Here is a 17,854-nt window from a genome sequence, read left to right on the forward strand (position 1 = left end):
AGAACAAAGCAGGGCACAGTCCTGCTGCAGGGACCTCCATGCTGCAACACAGCAACAGTTTCCATTCTCACAACTCATTACATCCGTGCTGGTTTTTAGGTATGAGACAGTAAGGAGCCAGAAGAAAGGACTTGCAAGGGAGTGTCAGGAAGAAACAGAGTTAACATTCATTCAAAGCAAAGAGGTGGACAAGGGGATAATTTTGCTCCCTCAGTGCTGAGGACTGGCTTCAGCTCTAGCCATTGCAAAGCCTAACAAGCCTGAGCCCACAAGCAAGGTGGGATTTCTTTAATTTCTAAATTAGAGTAGCAGTTTTAATCAGAGGGGTGCCCTGAGTTCTGCAGTAGGAAGGAACTCCTTAGACAACAGTACGTGCTGACTTCTGGAGCAGCAGGGGCAGAATGAACCCCTCTGCCAGAGCACAAAAAAAAAGGTGCAGCTACAAGAAACATCAGGTGATTGGATACTCTCTGCCTTTTAATGGCTTTAAGACAACAGTGCCAACTTCCCATGTTCTCACAAAATCTCTGTGCTGGTCTTGTGGCAAGATTTGCAGTGTTCCATGAGAAGCAGATCTGCTCTTGCGACTGGTGCTTTCCAAGGCTCCATTCCCAAAGGCTCGTGCTGAGAACGGGCAGCACCCTTCTGTCAGTGGGGTCTCTGCTGATCCTGGATGGGCAGAAGTCCAGTGCTCCAAGGCAGAGGTTGCAGCAATGTTCAGCTGCTCATGCTTTCAGATGGGCACAGTATATGCTTGGTATCAAGTGTCCAGCTGGGTGCATACAGCTGTGCTGGCACCAAAGCATCACAGTTTGCTCTGAGCGAACTCCAGTGCAGTGGTCAGGGCTCCCTGCATGCCTTTGGCATTTCCACTGCCCTTAGCCACGATGGGAGAGCCTCCTGCCCTCCCTTCCATCTGAGTACAAACAGCCACAGCCCAGTCAGCAGCGGAGAAACCAGGGAGGCAGCTCTGGGGAAGAGACACAGGCAAGTTATTTGTACTGTGGGGCAGCCTGCAGTGTATGAATAAAGAAAGGTAACAGCATACTCTCCTCATCCAGCCTGAGGCAGTCCTGAGCCTGAGGACCACAAAGGCTGAGCTTACATGTTAATGCTGTGTCTTGCCCCTGGGCAAACACTGCCTGGAGGATCCAGGGATATCTGGGCCCAACAGAGACTGAAAGCACATCTGGTCCCACTACAGGCATCTCAGGTCCTGCCCCTGTGTGATTAACCACCAACACTGGGCAAAACCCAGGAAAAGCCTCCAGCAGGACCTGCTGAGCAGTGGGTGCAGCCCCCCTTGCCAGGCAGGTTCCCCTTGTGTCTATCAGGGTTCTGCTTACCTTGGACACCTGACAGGCACAGAGCACCTCACCCGAAGGCTGAGGGCTGAGCAGCAAGACTGAGGTGCCAGGAGACTTGTCACACAGCTGGTTCACTACTTTCATTAGGATCTAGGAGAGGCAGGGACAACAGAGGTCAGGCAACAGCAAAGAAGACCAGCAGCCAGCAGAAAATGTGCCCAGCAACTCCCTCTTGCTGTTTGCAGCACCTGAGGTACACTGGGCCAACAAAGAATGTGGATTACTCACAGAGAGGGAATCAGCTGGGATAGTATCAATGATGACAGGCTGGTTGCAGTATTTTGCTAGCAAGATTTGTGCCACCTTCTCAGCCTGGAGGGAGAAAAACACAGCACTTTGAAGGGCTACAGGTGGCACAGGGTAGGCTGCATGGGGATACATCTGCACTGCTCTGTAGGACAGACAGGAGATGTTTGATAGCAGAAGTCAAAGTCAGACTAGCAGCCTGAAATCTCCATCCAGTGGAGACCTGTACAGCCCTCCTTCCCAAATGCAAGCAGAGATGAACCCCTGCAAAAGTGGAATACAAGTGACTCATTCAGTCCCCAGACTCTCTCCTAGAACCTATACAGTGCCACATGTCTCAGGAAGGCTTCTGTGGCAAGATGTTCCTACTTTAAGAAAGGGACAATTCTTCCTGAGATATCTAAGTTAGCAGTAAGTATTTCTCATCTGCTTTTAATGTAAATTGGCAGAACACAAACACATGTGAGAAACACAGCAAAATCCATGTAGCTGGAGGACTCTGTCCTGTCACTGACTGTGTAACTTTGTTAAGCCCTCTGTGAGAACCATCTCATGTTCTCCATGCATAAACAAGGAGGTGATGCCCAATGCCTATTGGTGATGGCCAAAAGTGCTGGTATTGGGGCTCTGTTCTCACAGGCAGGGAGACATGGAAATTCTGCAGGTGCTAAAAGCCCACCCAGTCATTCTCTGCATTTTAACCAAGGGCCCCATAAACAACAGCCAGTGAAACCAACCCAACACAGGGCCTGCGTTGCACCATGAGTGATTGTATGGGCTTTCTTCTGCCTTCTGAGTGACTGAGTGGCTCTTAAGTGTGACAGAGACATCAGGTCCACTGCTGTGTGCCATCAGCTGACTGCAAGTCAGTGTGTTGCTGCCTCAGTACCTGCTGTAGCTCCAGTTTCTTGACAGCTGTGTTGGCTGTTCGCTGTAGAGCTTTCAGGATGGTCTGCAGTTCTTTTCTTTGCCACTGGGGCATTGCAGTGCTGGCCACCACCTGCAAGACAATTTGCTCTGTAAGAACATTAAACTGTACCCCTAGACATAAACTGCCAGTTCTCTGGGAGGTCAGGCTGGAGCATGGCCTCTCCGCAGACCCTGCTTTAACCAGGGCAGCCAGTCACAGTGCTAAGCAGCTTTCTCTTTTCAGCTGCCCATCTGCAACACAGCCACCTGGACACTGGCAAAAATCCTTGTGACCAAAGAGGCAACAGCAGGTAGCAACTTGCCCTTGCTACTGACCACGGTAGGATGTGAACCTGATAGGGAAAGAGTCCTGTGTCTCATGTGCCCATGCTGGGCCTTCTGTACAGGAGTGTAACCCTTACTTTGGTCAAGTGGCCCACTTCTTTGGAGAGGTTCTGCATCTCAGGAATAGAGGTGACCCTCTGCTTCATCCGTAGGGAGACAGAGTCCACTTCCATAGCCAAGCACTGGCCTACTTCCCGGGCCTGCAGAGATGGAAGGAATGCATGCTTCAAATGCAGCAGCAGAAACAGTCCACAGGGATGGAGAAAGCAGGGAGACAGCAGGGTCATGAACACTGAAGTGCTGCTCAGAATCCAGTCAGAAGACACCTACAGATGGTTTAGGAATGACTGCTCCTGCAAGACTCTGAAATACAACATTCCTCTCTAGATTTGCAACCAACACTAGATGATCACACTCAGGCAGACCAAGCTGTTGAGCTTTAGGTGATATTTATGGTCAAAATTCATGTTTCCTCAAAAATTTGCACCAAAATCATCAGGATTTCATTGAGGAGAAACTGGGGAGCTCTGTGGAGCATCTTAGAAATCTTTTTCCATTAGCAAATGCAATCTTGAAACTGCTGACTGAAGAAACAAGAGAAAAAACACTAACACTAAAAGAAACCTCATTAGCCATTGAAGCATATTTCCTGAGTTTACCTATCCTGATATATTTCTTATTGTTTTTCACCAACAATGCTACTATAAATAATTAAAAAAAAATTATTACAAGCTTTTTTCACCAGTGCCAATCCTTATGTTTTGGAGCATTTCCTCCCTGCCAGATCTCTGTGCCCAGGATGGTCCTGCAAGACTTAAGGGAAGGAGAGCAGAGGACTGTCTGCCTAGCTAGGATACACAACCCTTGTTCCAAGTAAATCTCTCTGCAGTCTCCCTTGTCTCATTAACACTTGCACAGAGCTCCTCTCAGGGGCTCTCCAGGTCAGCACTTCCAGCAAACATGCAGATGTGCCCTGCAGCTTTTTGTTCTTCTGCATGAAGAAAAGCCTCTCTGGGACACAGATGCACAGGGTATGGCCAGCCAAAAAGTAACAGATTTGCAGGGGTGGGCTTTGCCTTTACTCTTTCCAATTCCAGTGACTATGAGTCACTCTCCTCTGATAGCAGCCTTAAAGGAAGAGGGAAAGCTTATGGGACACCTGACACTTCCAAATACTCAAAGGACAGAGTGATCTCACAAACACAATAGTATGTTGTTCACTTTTTATAGAGAACCAGCCAGACCAGAATCACAGTTTAGCAGGAGAAAGACTAAAGACAGGAAGCAAAAGGGCTGTAAGAATGAGGCCAAAACCCTGTAATCATAAAGTGCAAATACAGCTGTGATAGGCAGGAGGCAAAATCAATGCACCAAGAATTACACCTTAAAATACCTACTGGGGGATTGAAATTTATAGACCAGAGGCTTCCTGATATTTTGTGCAAGTTTTTATCTGGAAAGGGGAGTCTGAAGGGAGAAATGAAGGTCAAGGAGACGGAGAACTAGGATGGGAGGGAAAGGAGGTGAATAGTGAGGTACAGCAGCAGAGCTGAGTCCAAGGCTGAAGCAGGAAGCCAGATGTGGCACAGCAGGGAGGCTCCAACCAAAGCAGTGGGGAGCTAATTGTCTATGAGGAACCTACACAGGTTGGTCCTTCTGGCAGTGCCTTGACATGGCAGAAATGTCATTTCCCTCTTTCTCACCTCTTTGGCTCGTCCCCCTGTCACTGCAATGACACGGCTAATGCCTTTGACAAGCTGGCGCTCGCTGATGATGGCCAGGTCTTCCACAGAGCCTGTCTGGAGAAGGTGCCTAGAACGTCAGCAGAGAACAGGAAAGAAAGCAAGTTGCTCTTTACAAACAGAAATCAGGAACCCTGCTTTCTTTTTCAAAAACTCTGAAGTCCAGCAGTCCTTTCCTAATCCCAGTACCTTGAATCCTTTTCCATCCCTAAAATCCTGATGGAACCTTGTCCGGCAAGAGACAGCAGAGTTGAGGCTACTCCAGAGGAACCTCTGTGCTCCCTGCCCAGCAGGCTCCAGTCAAATGGTGCAGCCAAGTTCTGTCCTCCTTTCCTCTCCTTCAGCAGTGAGATGAATTGGTGTTTTTCTCCTCTACTCAGCTCCTCTACCCCTCCCCTCTCCTGTCAGGCCAGCTCACTGCCTGGCCAGCAGACTCCAGACAAAGGACAGTTGTGCAGTCTCAGGACACTGACAACCTCCCTTTTCCTTCTTGTTTATTCAATGCTGGGTATGAAAACTACAGTGTCTTGGGTTCTGTTACCACAAGCAATCATTCCAGACATCTACATAAGAATTTATCATCTCCCATGCACTTTCTTGTCCCAGTACTCCCACAAGAAGATCTCATGGGTAAAAAATTGCTCATTTTCAGTTCTATCTGCTCTAAGGCCAGTTTGTTCCTTCTTTTTTTTTTTTTTTTTTTTCCTTGGTGTCAGCACTGTCCTAAGATGGATTAACTTTTATTCTACTCTCATTACTGCTAAAAGCAGAAGAGGGTGAAGATAATTAATTAAAATAATCAGAGCAGTCTCAAGTTCTCACAGCTGAATTGGAGTCTCCAGCCTGGCACCCAGCCCTTTTCTAACCTCAAAGACAAAGCACCATAACCCTGGTGTGACAAGTCACACACACCTTTCCCATCCTCTGCTGGTGCCCTGTGGCTTCCAGGTTGGTTTCAGACTATGAAGTAAGGAAAAATGCTGCGCATTTTTTTACAGTTTGCTCACCCTGGAACTTCCAAAGCTTTGTAAATAGCCCATCCTGTCCTCACAATATTTTTCCAGTGAGGAAACTTAGTTTCACAGGGACAGGGATGTGAGCTTGTAGTGATGTTTCTACCTCAGCCACCAGTGCCCACACACATGCCTTCTGGCTGCAAGAAAAGTCACTTACGTCCCACAGCAGAGCTCCACAGAGGTCTGCATTGCAGCCTTGGAGTCACAGGTCAGCACATTCTCCACAGGGACCCCCAGGGACACTATCCTCACTGGATCTGGATAGCCCTGACAGAGGAGACAGGGATCAGCAGCTAACAACATGGTTGTGCAGGGGCACTTGCAGACTAACTACACAGCTTCAGGTGTCTGCCTCATTTTCCCCTATTCTAGAGGAGCCCCTGAGTCAGGGGTGGCACTACTTGTCCCCCACAACCAGCCACCAGTGGGAAAAAAATATGGTGACACAACAGGCTTTTGGTCTACAGGCATAAACAGAAAGCCTGTGAATCACCAGTCTCCATGTTTAACAACAGTGTCTTGAGACCTCATCTCTGTCCTATTTTCCCATCTGAGTTTTGGGAGACAATTCCCTTGCAGAGAGATGTGTCAACATCTCGTGTCCCAGATGATTCCTGCTGAAGGAGAAGGCTCATGAAGATGTGTGCTGCCACCCTGTCATACCTCATCCACTGCACGGAGTCCCTCAACTCTTCTTGCCAGTGTGAGGGGCACTTCAGCCATATGCACCACCTCATTTTTCTGGATCAGGTCCTGGACCACTTGCTCCACTTGCTGCAGCTGCTCCACAGTCACATGGCCCTGAGGAAGCAAATCAGCCACACTCAGGAGAAGCCTCCTGAGAGGTACAGAATGAAGGAGGGAGATCTGGGGCACAGCCACCAGATGACTCAGCTTGAGCGCACCACTCTTCCCCTGCATCTCATCTTCTCTGCTTGTAAAAGGGAACTGTGAACATCATGGCCCTCCCACCTTCTCCTCCCATGAGAGATAAGGATTTTTGATGCAAGAGCCTCAGCCAAAGTCTTCAAAAGAAATACTAGAATGAGTGACAGGTTACCAGGGCCAGCACTCAGTCTGACCCAAAGCTTCACAAATACTCTCAAATGTCCAGTACAGACATCAGATATGTGCCACAGCCAAGCACCATCTCTCAAAGACTCCTTTACACTATTTTGTGTCAGTCTCATGGCCACTGGCCTTGCTAAGTCCTTTCCCTTCTGACCCCCATTCATCCCCTCAGCAAGCCCTGCTCAGGGTCAAATCAATGCAAATGGACACAGTCACATCCAGAGGACCGAGCTTCATTGCTCAGATGAAGTGTGACTTGTGTCCAAAGGAGTGATTATGGGGAGAGGGGACAAATCCTGGAGAGAAGAGCTGCACTGGAATGCTGGTAGTGCTGAGAACAGGGGACTGGATTTCAGGTCACCTTGGTGTCAAAGTCGAAGCGCAGCCGCTCTGGTGTCACGTGGGAGCCCCGCTGCTCGGTGCTGTCCCCCAGCACGCGCCGGAGCGCGAAGTTCAGCAGGTGGGTGGCAGTGTGGTTCGTCATGCAGGCCAGGCGCCGCGCCTGCAAGCACACAGCACCATTAGAGGGACTGCTGGCCCTCCTCAGCTCAGGGAAACGGGGCATGGCACGAAGGAAAACTCTCCTATCCCCTCCTATCGGGACAGGAGAAGATGGAGGAAAACCAACAGGTAGTGTCAGATGAGTTATGTGACAGGGCAGATCTAACTCCTTTCTCCATGGGATCATCTTTGTAAAACAGTAACAGGTAAGCTGGATACTTTTGGACAAACCAATGGTGTTGGAATGTTGGGCGACACAAGACAAATTATGGACTTTGGACCTGGTTAACAGGAGAGATTTGATAACAGGATACCTTGGCAAAAGCAAATAGAACTTTGAAAATTAGACCTAGATTGCAAGAAGATTAAATCAAACAGGTTTACCAGAAAAAGAAAATCCCATTAAACTCTGCAAGCAAGAGATGTTGTTATATGCACAAGTTTGTGTATGTGATTTTAACCTAACCATTGTAGTACACATTACTGGTCTCCCTGAAATAGTATATAAGTGTTTGTATCCCACAATAAAATTGGATTCTGATCACTGAGTCAGTCTCCCCGTCTCTCTCCGTTGCCGACACAATGGCTCACAAGGATTACAGTCAGCTGTGATATCTCCTTCCCACTGCACACTATGATGAAGAACAGTCTCAAGAATACAAGGGACAAAGATCTGCTGTGCCTGGGTTCTCAGGGCATCACAAGGAAAAGGTTAAGAGCACTCAGTCATCACCTCATCCACAAAGAGCTGCACTTGGTCGCCAGCACGCAGGGTCTCCACAGCAGTGACCTCATGGATCACGTAGCCACCACAGAGATGAACTGACTCTACAGGGAAGAGTACATCCTGAGCAAAGAGACAGAAAAATTAGTTAGGACATAGGGAAGATCCAAATATCTGTGCTATGTACCTGCCTGACCCTACTGGGAAACACAATTCCCACCGATCCCTTAAAAAACAGGGATGGGGTGGGAAAAGCAGAGAGAAGCTTACTGCAAACATAACCAAGGTGTCCCAGAGCTCACCTGTACCCAGCCACTCACTACACAGTATGCTGGGGCTGCCAGCTTGCAGTGGAGGGGCAGTAACACCATGCAGGCTGACAAATTTTCTTAACAACTATGCTCATCCATGCGAAAATGAACAGCATCTCCCAAGGCATGTCTCTGGCATCCAAGGCACAATTTCTGCCTCACTGGGATGGCAACAAAACTGGACCACCACTATAGCTTGGGGAGAAGTGCTGAGCAAGGCACTGTAACCCTCTGCAAGGCTAAAAAGGCCCAGGGGTGATTATCAAGACCAGGAAATGGGGAAAGGACAAAATGCTGCACTCTGTGTAACTTCCCAGGACAGGGTCAAAGCTCTTCCTTTGGCAAGGCTGAAGGAACATGCTGCAGAAGTGGAGGTCCTCCCTGATGCTCTTGGGAGGAAGAAGAGTTTTTGCACTGGGTCTCAGGTTGGGCAGCACTTGCAGCTGCCCAGGACTGACCAGAGAGAAGTTACTCAGTTCACAGACTCTCTGATCTATGTTTGCCTTCTCTCAGCATTACAACCCCAGCTGGCAAGAACACAGCACACTGAAGGAAGACCTGAGAAGGTAGACACTTTGGTCTTCCTCAGCAAGATGATATTGCAAAGGGCTGTGAGAGACAACCAGAGCAGCAAGAATGCCCTTGTGAAGTTACTGCTGATTCTGCCTTACCCCACCAACTCTGATGCTATGCCAAGGAAACTGTCAAGAGTCAGCAGCTTGCAAATTAACACAGCAGAACAAGCCATCACTTGGAGAATCCTGCCTGGCCTCAGAACCCATGGCAGCCTTGGGTTAGGCAGCAAAGGGCCTTACCTGCTGTCCTAAACGTATCATGTAGCCTTGGTCAGAGTCCTGCCCTCCCTGCTGTGCATAGAAGTTAGTCCTGTCCAAGATGACACCACAGCGCTGCCCTGCCCCAACCTCCTTCTGGAGACACTGATCTCTGTACAGCATCAGCACAGTGGCCTGGCATGGGCTGAACTCTGTCAGGGGGAAGAAGAGAGCAGCAGTTAGTGCACACAGCCTGTCAGACTGCAACAGGAAAGGAGGGATCACTTCCCCGTGCCAACCCTGTCAACACTGAAAGCTGGCACTTTGCCTTGGTAGGAGAGGAACAGCTACAGGCAGAAGGGACAAAGGACTGGAACTAAGTCACCCCTCACTCTCCTAATGACAGAGTAGCAGCTAAGCAGGCAGGGACACCCAATCCAGCTCCACATGAGCCTGGCAGAAGAAAATGTAACACAGACACATCTGCATCTTGCTACACTGCAAGCTTGGTAAACCTGACTGATTCTGATGAAGATGCTGTGGACAGGGGCAGCAGGGATGTCACATTCCTGGGTGCAGCAAGCTTCTAACATGCTTTCCTGTAGGCTCCTTGAACCCAGATTTGGGCACTATGGACCAGTGGACCATGAGGTGGGTGTGCAACTGGCTGGGCACAGGGCCCCAGCGAGAATTGCTCAGTAGTTCAATGCTCAACTGATATTCAGCTACTGGCAGAGCTACTTGGTGGCTGATATAAGGGACACCACCACTTAACATCTTCATTAATGACTATCCATGACAAAATGGGATGTACCAATATCCCACTTAATAGGCAGGGATTGGCTGATACATTGAAGAACTGGACTGTTTTTGAAGGCATCTGAGCAGTCTACAGAAACAAACTGACAGAAATCTCAGGTTCTCAGGAGCAAGCTGAACACAAGCCAGCAGGGTGCCCTTGCAGCAAGGAAGGCTGCCTGCCTGCTGAGCTGTATGAACACAAACTAGCCAGCAGTCAAAGAAAGAGGTTATTCATCCCTATTTAGCATTTGGGAGACTACATCTAAAGTATAGGAAATTCTGGCTGTATGTGAAGGAAAAAACCTTTACACACTAAGTGTGATAAAGAACAGGGAATGGATAGGCTGTGAGATTTTTGTCCCTGAAGATACCAAAAACTTATATGGACAAAGCTCTGAGCAATGTGATCCAACTGTGAAACTGATGTTACTTTTAACAAGAAACTGGAGATCCAGAGATCCCCTCCAACCCAAATTATTCCATGATTCAGAAGCTGAGAAGGTGGGACAGCTCTAGTTTGGGGATTTGAGCCAATGTCACAATGCTAGGCTTTTTTCCTCTGTTGTGCTCTTGCTGTAGTATATATAGCTTGAATTGCCTCCCTTTCTGCTTAGCGTGGGCCGCCACCAGCACACTGGGTAACAGGGAGTTGGCTGTACACAGCCTTCTCTAATTGTCTGTGACAGCCACCCCACCTCTTGCTCCCTGTGGCTTATCTCGATGCGTTCCCTGGAGCGTCAGCAGCCTCAGTCACCCTTGGTGACAAAAGCCTGCGCTGGCACCTAGCGGCCTGCCAGGGAAACAGCAAGGGCACGGTTCCACACAGACACCTAAACCCTTGCGTAACCATCCTTCTTTCTCCCGAGCACACACCCAGGAGCCTAATTGCTGGAGACAGACTTATCTCTAGAAGAAATCAACAGTCCCTGTTTCACCACTGCACCCAGTGGTGCCAACCCGGAGCTCAGCCCAGAGCCTTCCTAGGGGCGTGCCAACAGCGCTAAGAAAAGCACCCTGTTAGGGATCAGGTACAGGGGTAGGGAACAGATGTGGCAGCAAGGTTTGGAGCACAAAGAACACGTTGTACATGCATGGGGTTAGGCAGCAAAAGCAGCTACGAGAGGGACTCCAGCAGAGCTTGCTGTCAGGGCGGCTGGGCACTCACCGTAGTGCCCGTGCTGCCCCAGGGCGTAGGCGTACTTGGGAGAGTCGTCTGTGGCAGGCACCCTGCTGCCCTGCAGCCGAGCCAGCGAGTGCACATCCAGGTGGGTGTTGGTGCTCCCTGGCTCTCCTGCCTGGGGGCCACCAGCCTTCCGCTGCAGCAGAGCAAAGGCACAGTTAGATGGGAGATCCCCTATTGGGATCCCTATTGGGGGCAAGCAAACAGCTCACTGGAGCTGGAAGGCTAGGAATGGCTTCTTCCACCTCCATGGCTAGTTCAGGTCCAGGCTGATGTAGGCTACTGCTAACTAACCCGTCCCTTCAAGCCTCACAAGCACAGAATACCACTCTGTGCTAGCCGTGAGTCAGGCCATAGCACCTGCTAACACATCCCTGCTGGCACAGCCTGCTGTGTGGCTGTGAAGGCCATTAAAGCTCAGGAGAGCAAGGCCTCAAGCCAATTACTGCACTAGGGAGTGGTGGTGGTGGGTGGGCAGTGCAAGTATTTCAGCACTACAGAGGTCATGGCGATTTTGTAAACTCTTCATAAATAACTGGCTGCTTCAGCTGTCTAAGCTGGTTCTACTTTGTGTGAGAAGTTAGACTACATGACTAACAGAAGACTGTCCCAACCTATATAAATATTTCATAACCTTCACTCCTGCATCATAAAATACCTGAAGAAAAATCACCAACCAGTACTTCAGTTCCACATTCAGAAACAAGGGGATTGTGATGACACTGCTATTTCAGACTCACTTCCCCTTCAGGGAGAAGGCATGTAGCCCTGTGGTGCTCTGAAGAGCCTCAGCAGCGAAAGGGATCCTGCTTCCACATTCACATGAGACAGGTAAGACTTTAAATTATTATGACAAGGCAGGTCTCCCTCTTACCTTTGCATCTTCCAGAACAAGTTCATTAAAAGCAGCTGAATCCAAACTGATTCCCTTCTCTTCAAGCATCAAGTCAATCAGATCCAGAGGGAATCCTAAACTCCCATAGAGAGACCAGGCTACTTCAGCTGTAAGACAAAAAGAAGGTCAAGAACTCTGTGAGAACACAGAAAGCAAAGGCATCTCAAGATCTGTCTGGATGGGACCAATCTAGTGTGTGCTTTGGTAACTGGATCCACCTGTATTGTGTGCAACTGTACAGTTAATGGGGAAAAGCAGCTTTGGAGCTCTTGCATGGGACTGAGTATTAACAATGCTCCACAGCCCCCTTCCTCCTAAAATTCAGTGCAGCACATCCACACAGGCAGCTGCACTGGTCGGGTCCTGTGCTACTCCTCTCAGCTGTGTCTTACAATGACTTCATTGATCAGTCAGTAAAACAGCAAGGGAATGTTTCTAACTTGCCTGGTACCTAGTTTGTTGTGAGGACAAAGTACTAGAAATCAACTGCAATCTGAAGAAAGGAACATCTGCTCCTCTGTCTGGGGCTAGAGTGTCACAGAAAATGTAGGGGAGGCAAACATCCACCAGTTTTGACTGCAATGCTTATGAGGACCTGGAGCAAACTGTCTCTAAGTGCAGCTTGTCAGAGGAGGGACACTCACCTGGGAAATTTGTGGAGGGCTCCATCTGCTGCACTGTGCGCTCGATGATACGCCTCCCACGCTCCAGGGAGGACAGAAATGCGGCCTCGTTCTCATTGATGATATCCTTGATCTGCCCAAGGATCAGAAGGGTTACCCACATTGCAGGGAGTTCCCCAGCTCAGCTCAGCCCTGCTCAGTCAGCTCAAAGCATATCAACCAGCCTTTTTGTTCTGCACGTATCCACCACAACATGGCTCTGATGCATTATTGAACAGTGCCAAAGTCATTGTGTCTCCTGTCACCATTCCTGTCAAAGAAATATTGACCATCCACGTGGGGAAAGCTTTAGGCTGACAAATGTTCCCTATTGGGCATTCATATCCGTGACCCAATTACAACTGTATGTCTGGAACAGCCAGAGAAGTTGCTGTCAGTGGAAGCAAGCTGGACTAGCCTTAAGTCATCGCTCCACTTTAGACAAAGGGTACCCAGGCGAGGACAGGCTGTACTTGCACTCAACCAAAAAAGCCACTGTAGCTTTTTTAGAGCAACAGCCTCCTTACACAGCACATGCAGTCCCTGGTAAGGACCTAGTGGACCATATGGGAATCTGCCACAGATACTTGTGCCCAGAACATCTCAGTCCATCCATGAGAACATGGCTGCGGAGGAGGCTATGTAAACTCCTCCAGCTAAATCCCAAAGGCGGGATGATTTCTGGGCTTGAGAGCAGTGCCTCACAAAAATAATGAGACAAGGGGATTCCACATTGCTCACCTGGTTGGCATTCCTTGTCAGCTCTGGATAAGCATCTCCCTGTGGAAGTGAGCCTCAGTTAGTGATAACATCCTCAGAATCTTCCACAGGGGATCTCAAAGCATGTCACAAACATTACAGAGGTTACTTGCCTACATTCACACATGCTTGTGCTGACTGCACCATTGGTGACACTAGGTCCCCTCCCTCCCATCACAAGTGATATGGGGACATGAGGTTTTTAATGCTGGAATGCATAACATCAGGTACACCTTCCTGGAGCTCTTTCCCATCCAAGACTGACTCCTGACAGCGTGCAAAAAACGGACATGGGGTTGAACAGGATGTGTGATGACCCTTTTCCCCCAAGACAGCAGTCTTACTCACGAGCACTTCCACTACAGTAGGCACCAGGGAGGCCAGGAGCCCAGGGGGAGCCTGCAGAACTTCAGAGCAAAAGCGCACAGCCCTGCGCAGGATCCGACGCAGCACCAGTCTGAAAACAGAGAAGGATTCCTCAGGCAGCCTTGTGAGCATCCCTGCCCAGCTGCCACATCCAGCATCCCCCAGCTCATCTGGTCTGATTCATCAGCACAGGCCAGCTCCCAACACGCTACACCCATCCAAGGGGAAGTCTGCAGATTGGCACCCCTTCCTGGCTCTCATCTTCCCATCTCCCCAAAAGCCCATGTACTCCCTATCTGGGGCCCACACCAGAACCTCTTCCCTGGCTGTTCATATTGCTTCCTAGACCTAACTTCCTCCACCCCCTGCCATTTCCTCATGTCCTTACTCTGCTCCAGAGAAGCCTGGGTAGATGCCATCAGTGATGCACACACACAGGGTGCGGACGTGATCTGCCACCACGCGGTAGGCCATGTTCACATGCCCAACATCAGCATTCCCGACCAAACCTTGGTATCTGGGTGCCCTGCAGCCCTAAAAGGGAAAGTAGAGAGACAAGTCAGCAGACAGTAGTGGCTGCAGAAGAAGTTTCAATGCAAGAGACAGCCAGCTATGCCTGACATCATGTTTTTCAACTACCTCTGAACCTCGTGCACCTAAGATGTATTCATTAAATCCTTCCACAGCACTACAGACAAGACTTCTGTACCTAACACAGGTCAGCCAATGCCCTGGCACTGAGAAACATAAGACACTTTGAAGGAAAAATGAATCAGCAGTGCTGATATCCTGGCGGATTTCCAATCTGGAATTCTCTCTTTTTTCTAGAACATTGCATTTGACCTGGCAGGACATAACCTCCTGTCTCAAGATACTGCTCAGTACCCAGCAAGCAGTCTGTGTTCAAGGAGCTTTTGTTGAGCTGTGACTCTGAGCAGAAGCACCATCACCTTGTGAATGGCATCCAAGATGGGAGTGAAGAGATCTGTGTCATAGTTGGAACGTTTGTTCTGCAGCACTGTCACCAGCCTTTCCAGACCCATTCCTGTATCCACGTGGTGCTGTGGCAAGGGAAGGAGATTCCCCTCCACCTCTCTGTCAGCCAGGCAGGAAAAATAAAAGGCACAAGAGAAGCAAGGATCAGTTCAGGGGCAAAAATAAGGAACAGGTGAATCAAAGAGAGTGGGGGAAGTGAGAGGGGATGGAAACAGTGGGTGACCCAGCATAAGGAAGCTCAGGGACAATAATGACAGCAGCCTTCCTTGGCCCTGTCAGGATCTGACCATCACATAGTCAGGATAGGCTGCAATGTAAGGAAAAAGGCCTCCTCCTCCAGTCTGCTGCAGACCTCAAGAGATCTCTGGAATGCAGCATTAAGGGAGAACAGACAGTGAAGGCTGAAGAAGACAGGGAAATAAAATAAAGGGGGCCAAGAGCCATGCTGGACAAATCTCCATAGCTTCTCTCTTGCTCCTGGTATTGCTACCTTCTGGAAAACAGTGATAAGTCTGAGAATATACACCTGATTTTGGAGTCAGGCTAGGGGGAAGGGCTCTGGAGTTCAGGTGATGTGCTTGGTACCTGCTGTACTGCATGAAAACCAAGTTCCAGATCTCCACTACATCGGGGCTGCCCTGGTTCACCAGTGCTGCAGCATTTCTGCCGCCACCCACGTGGTCATAGTGGATCTCTGTGCAGGGACCACAGGGGCCTGTGTCTCCCATCTCCCAGAAGTTATCCTTCAATGAGAAAGGAAGCACGTGACTGGCAGGAACCCTGGAAACGCAAATAGAGATGGCAGTGCTGAGGCATTCACACCAACCACACAGCAGCCTAGATCACAGAGAAAGCTGGAAGAAAAGAATCCTTTCTTCCTACTACAGACTCAAAAAGCAAACACATCAGAATTCCTCGGCTTCTCTACTTCCTTCTGTTCATACAGAATTACTCTGCTCAGCGAGATTAAGTGAGCCAAACCATAGAGGACCCCAGTCTCAGCCCAGAATGACAGGCAAACACAGCCTGGCCCCTGATGACCAAGACAGGCTCTCTACTGGGTCTGTGGAGCACCCTGCTCTTGGGGCAGAGGCAAGACCTGAACACCATCAGTGGCACAGAGCTGGCTGCCTTGGGTGCAAAGCCTACATCCAGCTGGAACAAGCTCCCAAAGCACAGCAGTGCTCTCTGCAATGGCTGCACCCTCTCACTGAAGCAGCCATTGCCTGCTTTCAGAGAACATACTCTCATGATGGAAAGGAAGCAAAGCACTGGAGATCCTGCACATACTTCATCCAGGCCAGCCAGTTTTAGGCACATACCCACCCCCACTGTCTGAGAATGAACCAAAAGTTCAAGAGACCCAGTGAGCTCAGAGCCCAGCTGACTTTTAACAGCCCAAAGAAACCAGAAACAAAATGGGTTGAAAACACACTCTCTGGCCCCTACAGCCGACCAACTAAAGAGCAAATGCAAACTGTGGAAAGTGAGATGTCAGCACCTGCTGTTCAGAACCTCTTCAGTGACACACTCACCCCAGGCGGAGCCACACGTCCCTGCACTCCTCATCTGCGCTCAGCCCCAGCGAGGGGTCACCCCCAAAGTAGGTGACGTAGAGACGATCTCTGGGGATCTCATAGACCTCTGTCAAGAGCTCCCAGGCCATGCTACATGCCTCCTCCTGAGCAGGTGGGGAACATAAATGAAGCACAGTAATTCAGGAAGGGTCTTTAGAGTGGGAGTTGAACAACAAAGAAGTTAATTTCAGCTGCTTCTCTCCCTTTCTAATTGCCAGTGGAAAACTGACGTTCTTAAAATGTTGTGAAACCTTCAGCATGGTGTGCATCTATGTGCTTACTGGCAGAGTTACATGGATTATTTTCTTTCGAAAGGAAACATGTATTCACCACCTAAAAAACCTAGCATCCTTTATTCTTCTTCCCTTTTCAAAATTTCTAGTAATAATCATCAAATGAACTGGTAACCTCTTTTCACCATATTAAGTGGTCAACATTGGCATTCTCACAGAAAACTTTCATTTTTACATGCTGGTCACAGCTTTGGCAGGCTGAGTGCTTTGAGAGTCTGCAGGACACATGCAGCGACAGAGCCCACCTCTGTTCCAGGCCACAGAGTTCCCAGGAATTAATCTGGATCTTACCAAAATGCCTTCTGCACACAGTCCTATGGCACTACAGCACGGCTCTGAAAGGCAGGCTGTGTTTTCCCCTAGAAAGGGTTCACTCCAATCACCTCACCTTAAAGTAATCCCCAAAGGACCAGTTCCCCAGCATCTCGAAGAAGGTGTGATGGTAAGTATCTCGGCCCACATCCTCCAAGTCGTTGTGCTTCCCTCCCGCACGCACACACTTCTGGCTGTTCACCACGCGCCGGTGCTGGGCCAGCTCGCTCCGGGGGTGCACCGTGCCCAGGAAAATGGGCTTGAACTGGAAACGAGAGACACCCGCTGGGGAGAGATGCCACCCCGCGCAGGGGCCTGCGCCTGGGGCTCCTGATACACAGAACGGGCCGGGCTGGAAGGGACCATGGTGGGTCATCTGGTAAAACCTCCCCGCTTAAACAAGTTCGTTCTAGAACACACGGCACAGGATTGTGTTCACATGGTTCTTAACTATGGCCAGCGAGGGAGACTGCCACAGCACTACGACAGGCGCCCGGGAGGACGGCGGTGCGAGCAGCCCAAGCAACGCCGGACATCGCCGTGGCAGGGGCACCCTGAGACGCGGAGCGCCGCTGAGCCGGAGGAGGGGAGCGGGGAGAGCACCTGGTTCATGCCCGCGTTGACGAAGAGGAGGCGCGGGTCGCCGCGGGGCCGCACGGGGGCCGAGGGCAGGCGGCGGTGGCCGTGGCGCTCCTCGAAGAAGCGCATGAAGGCGGCGCGGATCTGCCCCGCCGAGGGGCAGGCGGCACCGCCGCGGCGGGGGCTGCAGCGCCAGCGCCACGGCACCTCCAGCAGCAGCCGCCGCCGGAGCCGGGCGGCCGCAGCCATGGTGCCCCACGGCGGACGGCAGCGCCGGGGCGCCCGGAAGGGGCGGTGCGAGGGGAAGGCGGGACGCGGAGGAGCGCGGCGGGGCTGCGGAAAAGCACCGCGGGACGTTGGGAAAGCATCGCGCCGCTGTCGCCGCGGCGCACGCGCGGGCCCCGGTCACAGCCCGGGTTCGGTCGGGGC

General features: G+C 50.4%; 1 protein-coding gene across 2 annotated transcripts; it reads right to left on the reverse strand.

The window, feature by feature from the left end:
- Positions 1 to 451: 451 nt before the first annotated feature.
- AARS2 (alanyl-tRNA synthetase 2, mitochondrial) lies at positions 452 to 17,674 on the reverse strand. 2 transcript variants are annotated; one of them, XM_063151992.1, is made up of 22 exons: positions 17,450 to 17,674; positions 16,923 to 17,111; positions 16,200 to 16,345; positions 15,250 to 15,444; positions 14,619 to 14,763; positions 14,057 to 14,202; positions 13,651 to 13,759; positions 13,285 to 13,323; positions 12,526 to 12,637; positions 11,861 to 11,988; positions 10,972 to 11,122; positions 9,048 to 9,217; positions 7,931 to 8,044; positions 7,058 to 7,198; positions 6,289 to 6,426; positions 5,783 to 5,892; positions 4,571 to 4,679; positions 2,945 to 3,067; positions 2,503 to 2,613; positions 1,596 to 1,679; positions 1,347 to 1,457; positions 452 to 970 (listed from the first exon to the last, which is right to left on the reverse strand). In XM_063151992.1, the coding sequence occupies exons 1-22, from the start codon at positions 17,672 to 17,674 to the stop codon at positions 806 to 808; spliced, it is 2,961 nt and encodes a 986-aa protein (XP_063008062.1). In that variant the 3' UTR covers positions 452 to 805. The 2 variants fall into 2 exon arrangements, with proteins under 2 accessions (XP_063008062.1, XP_063008063.1); XM_063151993.1 differs by lacking the exon at positions 452 to 970 and adding an exon at positions 1,010 to 1,222.
- Positions 17,675 to 17,854: the final 180 nt, after the last annotated feature.

The sequence above is a fragment of the Melospiza melodia genome, chromosome 3 (genome assembly GCF_035770615.1).
Source record: "Melospiza melodia melodia isolate bMelMel2 chromosome 3, bMelMel2.pri, whole genome shotgun sequence".
Classification (NCBI taxonomy): domain Eukaryota; kingdom Metazoa; phylum Chordata; class Aves; order Passeriformes; family Passerellidae; genus Melospiza; species Melospiza melodia.